The sequence below is a fragment of the Triturus cristatus genome, chromosome 5_2 (genome assembly GCF_964204655.1).
Source record: "Triturus cristatus chromosome 5_2, aTriCri1.1, whole genome shotgun sequence".
Lineage (NCBI taxonomy): Eukaryota > Metazoa > Chordata > Amphibia > Caudata > Salamandridae > Triturus > Triturus cristatus.
The window spans coordinates 706,366,767-706,379,590 of record NC_140588.1 but is presented as its reverse complement, the minus strand read 5'-3'; the positions used below and the strand labels follow the sequence as shown (position 1 = coordinate 706,379,590).

The following is a 12,824-nucleotide window of genomic DNA, read 5'->3' as shown; positions in this document are numbered from 1 at the left end:
CCGTTCTGGTAAGTGCCATTTTGGATTGCCGGGGGCCCTCGCAGGCTGCACCATTTATGTACATACATTTAGACATATGTACAAGATACCAGACATATTCAATGAGGGTGTATTCCACAAGTATGGAAGACAGTTTGAGTACGCTTACTATAAAAATGACAGAAGAAAAATGATTCTCAACTGCCCTAAATTGTGAGTGGCTCATCTGTGAGTCCACTGTTTCCTGTGCTGTGCTTGGCGTTCTGCGTAGTGCATACCAATCCCACACAGTGACCTATAAGCAGAGTTTCACTTGGCTGCAACTACCTCACCTTCATAGAACCACCTCAACTTGCTGCTTCTAATCATCCATCTGCTCCTCTGGCTTTTGTGAACCACTGGCTCCTGTTTGACATATTAGGAACACCCAGGGTGTCCCCTAGGTGTCCCAGGGGTGGGGGGGGGGGGTCAGGTATTTATAAGGAGAGCCATTTAAACAGAATGGGGGTTGGGAGCGCACTGCCTCACAGTCCCAGCACAGTTCGCCCCTTTGCATCCTGGTAAATGCATTACACAGTTCAAACTTACTTCCAAATTAGCTGGAGTTTTTCACCAAAGTTGGTGTAGACATTGCTGGGTTGAGCCCGTCATCAGTAGAGAGCAGCAGTATTAGAGAGTAAAGAAAAATCATCTGGGGTTGATGGAAATGCTGACAGGTTTCTCTCAGGTCACTGTGCTGAGACTGTGAGGCAGTGTGCTCCCAACCCCCATTCTGTTTAAAAGGCTCCCTTGATCCAGCAAGCTGACGAGCTTTGGAGATGCACCTGTGTGCCTGTGAGTGGTACTGTGACCTGAGAGAAGCTTGGCAGCATTTCCAGCAACCTCAGATGATTTTTCTTTGCTCTCTAATACTGCTGCTCTCTACTGATGACGGGCTCAACCCAGAAACATGTGTCTAGATATATACAACAATGTCTGCACCAACTTTGGTGAAAAACTCCAGCTAATTTTGAAGGAAGTTTGAACTGTGTGCTGCATTTACCAGGATGCAAAGGGGCGAACTGTGCTGGGACTGTGAGGCAATGTGCTCCCAACCCCATTCTCAAGAAATTATAAGACTTTCTTGTTTGCAAGTCCAGGTTCAGTCTTCCAGTGGTCTGTCCTGATTGGTCATAGTTAAGTGGATTACGCAGGCTGCCTTGAAGAGGTGATAAAGATCCCCTAGGGTTAACCAGCTCTGCTGGGAGGGCAGTGTGCTGCTACACAGGAATGCCAGAGCAGGGGGAGGAGTGGTAAACCATGGTCTTCAAAGAGAAGAGGACGGCCTCAGTGTCATTTAGAACTTCACTCTTTTGACCCAAAGCGAGAGTAAGGTTTATGGAAGGAATGCAGACATGCCGGGGGAGAGGCTATGGAAAGTAGCCATCCTAGGGGTGTGTTTAGCCAGTTCTTGCCTCCCTGCTGGAAAATCAGCCATTATGAATTTGGAGGATTTGGTGCACTCTGGGACAAAATAATGCCACACTCTACAGGTTGTGGTCATATCCTTGGGGAGTTGCCCTGCTCCCATTGGTCAGGCGTGACCTCCTGCTTGACCCAGAGAACTTGGAATAAGTATCTGAGATGGGCAGAGTCTCTTAGATCTGCTGCTTGAAACTTAAGAAAGCAAGATGTTGCCGTGCTGAGAAGTTGGGGTGCAAAATTCCAAGGCCTACCCTCTGAAGACTGCACCAGCTGAAGCTACAGACCTGTGGATTACCTTGCTCTAAGGAACTAAAGAGTGGACTCCCTGCAAGCTACAGGTGAACAGAGCTCACTTGGAACATCACCACCAAGGATCCTCAACCTTGAGAACGACCAGTGGATTTGTAAGGGTTTTGTCCAAGTGGATTGTGGGAACTGAAGTCCTCAACTTTCAAGGACCATATTGGAGCTTCCAGACCCTTGTAGTGAGTTTGAGACACTTAGGGACCCCTTGGGGAACTTCAGGAAGAAGTTCCAGAAGTTTGGAGAACTTTGTAGCAACCTTGAAATAAAGCTCCATAGGGGGACAGACGCAACCTGGCCAGGTAAGCCGCCTGCTTTCAACCGTGAGCTGGCCAAGCCATCCGTAGGTCCGACTTCAAGAGTTTGACCGGGAGTAGAAGAAATCTGAGGCCGGCGAACCCTTACTGAATCTGGCCTGGTGAAGAGCATCGAGGGACCCTGCAAGAAAAAGCTCCAGAAAAGTTTCTACGTCCGAAGGTAAAAACTGTGACCAGGACCTACCGCGGGTGTTAGCCGCTCAGGGCTCCATCAAGGTCAGCCTGAAACTTTGACTTTCAGCCGGTCTATCGCGACCAGATGTCCCAATAGGGTGCTATAAGTTTCTAAGTGCTATAAAGTGATACACCTTTAAAAATTCATATCTCTGGTTCCCTACATTGGATTTTTGTCGTTTTGGTGTCATTTTAAAGATAGAAATATTTCCTATTTTTATAAATTATTGGTGGATTTTTATTATGTGTTGTGTCTTAATTATTTACTGAATTGGTGTTTTTAAATGCTTTACATACCTGTCTTTGAAGTTAAGCCTGTCTGTTCGCAGCCACGTTACCAAGGGTTGAGTGTAGGAATCATTTTCTAAGACCTATTCTGAGCCCTTTACTGTGTTCGTGGCCTTATTGCCAGTGACAGACCTACATTTGCCCCTACCAATAATCCACTTTCCAACACAAACGTTTCAGGAAAAATGGGACACTGGAACAGTGCAATTTTCTGTCTTCTTTTAACCATGTCCAATCACAGCTAAACATACAATATTGTGCGCCTCACTTTTCATGTATCTCAAGTTCTTCAAGTGAAGACTTCATTTATTGCTTAACTTTGGATCTGAGTAGTGCGTTGGCCATTAACATTCAAAAAGAGCTCAAACGCTAAACCCCATTTTATCAGGAGCTGAGCCACCGAAAATAGTTCTGTAACAGCACCCACTAATAGCGTCATCAAAGTGTAGCCAAGTTTTATAAAGATTTGAAAGACGCAAACTATTACCATGTGTGTGGAATTCCTGTGGGCGTTTATACATCTTTGATGATGCTGTACAAGGCTTAGAATAAGCCTCGAGAAAGAGTTGCGAGGCCAAAACTATGGAGTGGGCTTTATGCAAATTTGATGATCCTTTAATGAGGCTTGTATGCATGAAATTTATTTTAGAGATAGTTAGATTTCCCTTACATACTTCATAGACCATTGGACAGTTGATAACATATCTATCACATGCATGTTTCTCTTATGCAGCACTGGGAAGAGTCACACCACCAGATGTGTCCTCAATCTTACATTAGCCAATCACACTTGACCTGGGACGTTTGGTGTCACAAGGTTTGACACTTTGAGACCCAGATGTGGGGCCAGTGCATTAAAGTAGTACAGCTGGGCTCAGCCTCCTCTTTCACTGCCTGCTTTGAATGTTACTCACTGCAGAGGGTTGAACATTATTAATTGCAATGTGTGGACTGTTAATTTAATGAAATGCTTTGTTTCAATGCGGAGCTGCGGTGCAATGCTACGAATTGCCATTTCATTTAATTAATTGCAGGCCCAGTAATTTGATTACCGATAGCTCCTTTTTGTTAATTTACTTGTTCACAATTTAGACAGAAAAGCTTTCAAAGTAATATGAAAGGGGGTAGGCAAAGAGGCAGCCAATTAAGAAAGCAGAAAATATAATTATCTAATGTTTGGATTGAACAACTCTGTTGGAACACAAGGCGTCATTCTTTTGGCACACTGTCCTGAAGAACACTCACAAGTGTCAAGAGTTATTTTCAGACTCAATACCTAAATGTAAAATTAACTTTTGAAATGGTTTGCAATAGTATTTCCAAAAGATGAAAATGAGTGCAGAATTTGTGATAGTTCGCGAGCAATTTAATTAACTCTCTAGTTATGGGAGAAAGTGTGCACTGCACTGAATCACACCGGTGTGTGACTTTCAGATTTCATTTAGTCTTTGACAACAGATTCATATTGAACACAAGCTCTTTGTGCTCACCGTGTATTCTTAGAAATGGACTATTCAGGACATCCTCTGATTGACGTCCTGGAGCCGAGGCCGTGTTGGCATCATGCTGCCCCACAGTTGGCACCAGCTGCAGCTCATTTTCTCTTCATCTCATCACATGTCATGGATTAGCCTTCGTGTTAGTGTATCGGTGCACTTGTCCTTCAGCACTGATAAGGCCAGTGGAATGCCCCTGTGCTGTAAGGGCATCAAGACAGGCAGCGTAGGAGTGGACGTAACACGCAATGAAAATGGACGCTACGTAAATTAGTAGACGCAAGCAAGCTCTACTGTTGGAACAAAATGAGGCTTGAAAAGTACACCCAATTTCTCTCTTTTTGGGATTCCTGCAGGTTTGACAGCAGCTGCCATGGCTGAGGCAATGAAGCTCCAGAAAATGAAGCTGATGGCAATGAACAGCCTCCATGGGAGCGGGAGCCAGAACGGAACCGAATCCGAGAACGAGGAGCTCAATTCGAATGCAGGTAAAATCTCAGAACCTCAAGTTTTTAATACTTCATGTAAGCACATCTGTACGCCATCCAATTTAGGACATCCTCATTCCTCATCCCTCACTCCTCATTTCTCACTGCTTATTCCTCACTCCTTATTCCACACTCCTCATTTTTCACTTCTTATCCCTCACTCCTCATTTCTCACTCCTTATCCCTCATCCTTAACTTCCATTCTCTCACTCCTCATCTGTTTCTCCTCACCGATCAGTTTGCACTTCTCATCAATCATGGGTGACGAGTAAGGAATCTCGGCTATAGTTGCTACTTTTCATTTTTACCTCCTAAAAGAAGTTTAATGGACGGGAATGATTGGTAGTGAGTGTCAAGAACTGGACACTGAAGGTCTCTCAAGTTTCCTCACAGAGGACCCCATTTATGCTGGAGCAGTAACAGGGACTTCACCCAAGATGGCGGATCCTCAGCTATCGCCAGCAGTCTCAGCCCCTCAGGGCAGCCGCCTGGCATGGAGGCAAATTCTGGGCAGTGACTGTAAAAAAACAAGCACTGGCATAGCCAATAGGTCTCGCCTTTGGGACCTAATAAGTGTTTAGTTATCCAGCACAATATACTTTGTGCAACAACATCAACTGTTGCATGGCTAAACACTTATAAGGTCCCAAAGGTGAGACCTATTGGCTATGATAATGCTTGTTTCAATTGCATCGAAATGTTTGATGATGTTTAAAACTAACAGAACACATTTTTTTTGTATGGTGATACATGCCAAATTCATTAGCTTCCTGTTGCAGTCCTATTTAGCAACTTGTGTACAAGTCATTCAGTTTTGAATTCTGGCCTCTTATTAATAGGAGACAGTATACGGTGTCTAAAACGTTTCCTTACATGAGCTTAGCCACATGGGTTTAAATTCTTTTTATCTTACCAAGATCCTTAAAAAAGTAAAATGTAGACACTGTGGAAATGGAAAGGATTGAAATGACATTATCTAAGATTAGGGTAATGCTGGTACCTATAGATTCATCAAGATAATTCTAATCATGAGGCAGAACCGGTAGGGCAAACAATTTGCTACTTCATGTATTTGTGTTCTGAATGCTAACCTACCAATATTGGATTTCTGCAGTGAGACAGGGTCCAACTACACATGCAGGGAAAGGGAATGGGAATTAACATAATTTATGCCGATCTCCATTTTGGACGCTGAAGAACACTGACAATTTAGAAACATGTGGACCAGAACCTGACAAAGATTAAAATATAATGATGATTATCTGCCTTATTCCTGATCTAACATGACATACAGGATTCAAAGTCTGAATCCATCACCCAAGCCACCAGTGCTAAAAGTGTACCAGCAGTGCTGAGATGGAAGAGAAGTAGCAACAAGGAGTGAGACCATATTCCACCATGGCAAAATGAGCTGCTGCCATTATCTAATATTCTACCTCTATGTGTAATTTATTTTTGAGGTGAAGAGTATTTGAGACACGACTGGGGTAGATTTTAACTACCAAACTTGGTTAGAAAGAGAAATTAACTTGGAAAAAATATACTTTTTTGGCGGTTGCCAGACAGTTTGATCCCAGAAAAGGCCTCTTATCATTTTACATTAGAGTTCTAGATTTTCTATACCCCCTTTTCCCCACTTGCCCCAGAGCTATAGGAAACTGAACCACATCTCCACCTTCTGTGCAGTGCCGAATTGGGACTCATGAAAGCTCACTGCCAGTGTCTGTTCTATATACAAGGAAATTCACACCTTGCTGTCAGGTTCTGCTGCTGATAAACTATTCATTGCTGACAGCCTTTGGGACACTCACGCCCAGTCTCTAGTAGCTTTGAAGATTCAGAAAGCAAACTATACTTTCTATGCTTCCATTTTCACTTGTTTAGAGTATGAACAAAGCTTTGGGTATAAATACCTTTCAAGCCACAGTCCTATCATACAAGATAAGCATTCTATCCTTACACAGGACCAATTTGAATCGCTAGAGGGTAAGATAACCTGTGATCAATCATCAGATAGGCTTGACAAAAAATGCACTGATGAAGTAGCTCCCAGAGAAAACTAAAAAGGAAAAGGTTATAGAAAAAACACAATGGAGGTATAACAATGCCTGGAAAACAAATAAAAACATTACATTAGTTGAACAATCAGTGGAAGAGATGCACTAGAACAATTTAGAGTGCAAGCTGCCAAGAAGCATTGCATGGATTTCATCAGGGAAAACTAAAGTGTTCCACCCTACAAACTCTTGGAAGCGCTTTTAGGTCAGCTTGCTTATTGTTTTCTATGGGAACAACAAATCAGTGCTCAGACTGATGCAGGCACCATCCAAATAACTTCTTCCATCACACTAGTCATTTTCTACAGATCATCCAAATAGTAGTTGATTACAATGAATGAATTAACATTGAAATAAAATGGAACATGCAGATTGATCAACACTCTTAGACATATTCACAATGTGAAATGGTACAAAGTGGAACACACAATGCTATTAAATTGTAAAACCCACCTGAGTACAATTGACCTCATCTTAGAAGACTGTGTTGGTGCATCATAGCATTTAGCACCAAATCAATGTCATTTGTATAACGGCTGACCTCCTTTAACCCTGACTCACAGAGATGGCCTTAAATGAGCTGTCTCCGTCCCTCACCAGCTGCGTAAAATCACTGTAGATTTTACATGGACTCAAATGCCTCTTTAAGACCTGGTGAGCAAAAAATGATGGTATAATTTCAAGTAAGTGTGTAATTGATAGCTTTGTGTGCAGGATTTTCACCAAAAATAGACATATGTCTCATCCACCCTATTTAGAAAGCATTTACACATTGTAAATATAGATTTCTATCTGTTTTTGGCAGATATCCAACATTCACCTAACTCTAAATAACCCCTATGTCTCCTCTGCAAGATAAAGCTTCACCTTGCTGTCCATACCATTATGCTTTACGTATGCCTTATGGTGCAGGCTCTTATCCTGTCCTATACAGATCAATTCAAGTTGATTGTATGATTACTTAAAACCAATACAAATTACATGAAACAGATAATATAAAATGGAAAAAGTGCGCAAAATTAGGGGAAATAAAAGCCTTAAAGGGACTGTTTCTGTCCGGAGCGGTATGTAACTAACAGTGTCTAAAATATTGCTCATGAATAAAACACATTATTTTACTGTAAAAGACACAATGCCAGTTTTTTTTAAACCATAAAACAGTTCATGTCAATGTATATAGATATCTTGGCTATACAATGCAAAGTAGTTTCTAAAGTCTGACTAATTCATTCCATTGTGAACAGAGGTACCATCCCAGAAATATGAAATTTATGCCATTTCTCTCTGGGAGAATCTTCAGGGGCTTGATGTACAGACTGAATAGCCCTTGTGCAAGGATACAATCTGTGAGAACCTGTGAATGGCAGGTGGTGGTTAGAATTTCAAGATGCGCAGTTGGATATATTGCAATATGTTTACCATAAAAGTTGAGAAACAGCTAAGTATGATATCATTGTAAGACACTCTTATTTGGAAAGTGGTACAAAGAATGCTCTACTGAAGAAGGAAAATAACGCAGATAAAAGAACCAATAAAGCACTATAATTCATATGTACTGAAACAGAGCTTCTAGAAGAGGAAGTTAAAAGCAGGCATGCGAAAATAACCCCTTACTGAACTGGCAAATATTCAGAAATAAATTACAATATATTAAAATCTAGAGTTTACCACCAATAAAGGCCCACCCATAAATGACGTGGAATCTGATACAAAGATATCAATAGTTTCTAAACGAAAATGTGATTGCTTTAGTTCTGATTTATTTGGCCCTGGATGTAAAATACAGAAATTTGCCACTGTTGGATTACGGCCACACTTGGAGTACATTTACGACTTTTGATGGATTTACAAAGAACCGAAGGAGAACCTAATTGCCCCAGTGATTTAAGTCTGAACATAAATAGTGTGTACAAAAGTTTTTATGTTTTTTAACCTAATATTAGCTCGCCTTTGTAAATTCTATCGCCATCGTTTTTTTATGGCCCAGCACATGTTCATAAACAAATATTTGAGACTATACATAAACTTAGTTCGTCATAATTTTTCTAGTATCTGGAGAAGGGCCTCTATTTCTGTAAGTAATGTTACACAAGAGTGTCTTACAACAAAGTTACTATTTGGGTGCATACTTGCGGTGTCAAACAATTTCAACATGTTCTTCTTTTTCTTTTTTTGTAGTATCTTATTTTCTATGTAAGAGGCACAACAATGACACCTTGGGAGTAGCAAAGAGTGGGTGGGTGCAATGGCAGTAATTGACAAAAGATGCATTTTTCTTTAAGCGACAAGAAATTCTATAACAGTATTGTTGTTATATTAAAATCTGAAACAATATTTATTTATTTCCATCTTGCAAAATGTCTTTGGTAGTAGCCTATTAAGTCAACACTGGGAAATGTTCTCTTGTTATCCAATAGGGAAACCTATTATTGTGAATTGCATCAGCTAGTACTACAAATGTGTGTTCTTGACATGCAACTCTTCCCAGAGTTACTTGAGGAAGAGTGGCCAATGATTTAGGCAAGGTGTATGGTGAGAAGCATCACCCGTAAATTAAGCTACGCTGGGCTTCCACAGCATGCCTCACCAGTGAGCCAGTTGTTGTGTTGATCGTTTTAATGGGATTGTTTATATAGGTGCCCATCATGCACTCATCTCACACTTTGTTCCTAAAACTATGTACCCACCTTTAACTTGTGCTATATTTCTCCAGGAACATGAGAGCTCACAATCTGGTACTGTGATGGCACAGAAAAGTATACATACTTGTCATAAGTAGTTTCATAGATGAGCCTAATAAATTTAAGAAGCCTTTATAGTAGATAACTCAACATGATACATGCTCTCATCGATTACTTAAGGTGATACAGCATTTGTGAGGGCGAATAAAGTATGGACTATCACAGAGTCTTTTATTCCGAACACAGTATTTATTGAAACAAATGTAAAAAAACAGAGATTTGACAGAGTAATCTGTAACACCCAACCAACTAATTCTTTGCGTAGTCCCTGCCACCAGCCACCTTTTTTAACGAGGTTAATCAAAATAGAAAACAGTCCAGTCCTTTTGGTTAAAAAGTAAGTGGATGACTCCCTCCAAATGTTGCTATCCAATGTTAATGGCCTCGGATAAACTGGGGTTGTTGTCAGCCTTGATCACTATTCCCAGGACAGTGGATGAGATAAAATGTTGTCACTGGTCCTCGAAATCATGACAGGACTTCCTTCAAAGTCACAGGTGTTTCTCTTCACAGCTGGCCTTAATAGACTCTGTAGTATTAGTAAACATCAGCTTATTGAAATTCGACATTCGCAGAGCGTTATAAATTCTTGAACAATAGAAAATATTATAGTCATTTTTTCTGGTGGTGAATTCTGAGAACATCTTCTGGTCGCTACCATTCTTCCTCAAATCAGTTCTGTAGAAAAAAATTGCCACATTTATACATTAAGAGGTGGTCACATTCTTATTTGATTGAATAACTGGCCATACAACTATCCAACGGCAAGGTGCCATACTTTTTGAAAGTGACTATCAAAAACCTGCTTGAACTAGTCCTTATTGTATTCATGATTATTCCTCTTCAATTCCTCCTCATATGGAAGATCCTATACTTATTTATATTTACCTATACTAAGCTATACTTGGTTAAAGAGCTTCTGAGAGTGTGGTGACCTTATGAACAATTATTGCAAAATTTAGCTGTAGGTTTGCAACACGAAGTTAGTGATTATTGTGGGAGCTTTGTCTAAAGGTCCTTCCATGACAGTGCCACATAATGAACTGTGACGCAAACAAGATCAGCTCCGCCTTAGTACCAAATAGAGTCAGAAGTAAAGCCTGAAGTTTAAAATGATGCTCTTGCTAGAGAAGCTCTCCCAACCTTGCCCTCATGGTTCCAGGACAACCAGACATTTTAGGGGATCACAGTTGCTTCTTATGGTGGTGATCCTGACCGATGACACCACTTGTGTATTGAATGTGTCCTTACATATTATTATTATTATTATTTTTATTATTATAAGACTTGATTAAGCTCTCGGCTACCCCCAACGGGAGTGTCCCGGCGCTGTGGACAGCGACAGTAGAGGACAGAAAAACTAGCAGCTTACAAACAACCAGGTCTTCAGTTTACGTCTGAACTGAGATTCAGAGTCGATCATACGGATGTTGAGTGGGAGAGCATTCCATAGCCTTGCCGTGATCACTGCATATGTTTTGGAGCAAAACTTTACACTGCCAAAAAGATCTTATTTCCCCCTTGAAAATATTACCTCCTTTCCATGAAAAGCAACAAACACAGAGGATGAGAACAGCATTGTATCGAGAACTTAGAATTGTGACTATGAACTGCTGCTATCGGAATCATTCTCGAGCACACTGCATTGCTTTAGGAAAGAACACCTGAGCCAAACATCTTGCAAAACATTTGTGCTCTTAAACAATTGCTGTTGCTTTTGAGATGCACTCATGTTTTATTACAGTTTGTGTAATGGAAAAGGGCTTCAAAATGCATGAATGTATATTTTTACTGTCTTTTCTAATGAACTTACGTCATTTTCCAATAAATATTGCCGTTACCATTACCTGAGCATATCAACTTAAAGAATAGCTGTAGTGTAGCATGAATGCAAGCAGATTTCTCAATTAGTGGTGACTCTGTTTCAAATCCTGTGGCCTGGTGGGGAGGGTGTGGGGCTTTCCCTCAGAGCTACCACTAGCAGGAAAGCAGAACATTCTGCATGCAAGGTGAAGACCTTCTGCTAGGGTGCGCTGTTGCAGCCTCCTTGTTCCATACATTGAAATGCCTGCGCTCATTGGCACGCCTTGGCCTTCTATTCAAGGATCATGGCCCCATGTATAGCATCTCATGCATTGATGGAAGTTAGGAAATATTTAATGCCCATTAAGGACTGCCACCTCACACGCATTCTTCACAGGAGAGCCAATGATTTAGAAGAAGTCCTTTTCTGCTGGGTGTAAATTTTGAAATTAAGGTTTTTTTGACATTCTGCAGCGCGATGAAACCTGCACGTCTTCAGCAAATGAGGAGCCATTCCTGGCATTGCTTTTTTTCTCCTTTTTTTGTATTTCTTTTTAAAAAGAGCTGTGGGAACCTTCCTGGCCCAGGCGACGGTGAGGCACGTGGATCCATTAGTAGGACAAGGCGAGAGGTCCAAGCCCAGATAAATAATGCGCAGCACACCTTGAATTTTGTGGTCGACAAATCAACAAAGTGGTTAATGGCTGAAAGAATAGAAACTAATTGTGGAAACAAATGAGTTTTTAACGTTAGACGAGGAAAACCAATGAGGGCGCTGGAGGTGAGAAGAAAGCCCAGTGCAGTCACATCTACAACCTCTTTGATTTGGTCTTGTGTTTAACAGCCTCCATAATCGCTGCAACATGACTCTGCATCTCGATTGCGGCATGAATAACACCCTGCTCGCGTTTCATTTAGCTCCAAATGAGAAATTCTGTGTTTTATTGTTTTAGGAAATTAGTCTGTGTACTATTGCTCTCCCAGCTTTATAATTCATCACCAAAGGTTATAGCTGCAAAGACTTTGTGGGAAATTGATGCCTGAATGACTATAATTGTGGCTGTCAAATCAGAAATATAGTCGTACACCGGTGGTGGTTTCACCACTTAATACTGTAGCCGAGTTTATTGTTCCTTGTTTCCTTGGTGGGAAATGCAAACACTGTGGCCCACGCAGCAGATTGTGAAGAGTTATGTTCAGTGAGGAATTAATTCGATTTTTAAGGACGCGGTGGCAAACAAAGCTAGTTGTCGCTTAACTGCTCAGTAGCACACGGCAAAAAGAGCATGTCAAAGATCGGAACATAATCTGGGCTGTTTTCTCCAGGTCTACTAGATTTAGATAAACTGTATTCCAGCACAATATAAATTGCAAATTATTGAGGGTCAAAAACTATCGAGGACTACTTTATAGAGGACCAAAATATTGTGAAGAATTATATATATATATATATATATATATATATATATATATATATATATATATATATATATATATGTATATATATATATATATATATATATATATAAATAGTCCTTTCCGCTCTCCTTTCCACTCGGCGGAAATACAGGCTCGGACCTCTCGCCTCCAAATCGAAATCAAACAATCCCACAAGCCAGGGCGGGTGAAGCAAATAATTTAATACCCAGTTTAAAATGAAGAAATAAACGGACCAGTGTCCTCCATACATATATATATATATATATATTATTCA

At 40.7% G+C, this 12,824-nt stretch overlaps 1 protein-coding gene across 9 annotated transcripts in view; it reads left to right on the top strand.

The window, feature by feature from the left end:
• The window catches only part of DACH2 (dachshund family transcription factor 2), an 839,221-nt gene that overhangs the window by 509,917 nt on the left and 316,480 nt on the right, over window positions 1–12,824 (top strand). For all 9 annotated transcript variants that reach the window (XM_085607797.1, XM_085607794.1, XM_085607793.1 and 6 more), the window contains one exon: window positions 4,378–4,509. In XM_085607797.1, the coding sequence (XP_085463923.1) occupies window positions 4,378–4,509 (132 nt within the window). The remainder of the gene's footprint in view (window positions 1–4,377; window positions 4,510–12,824) is intronic.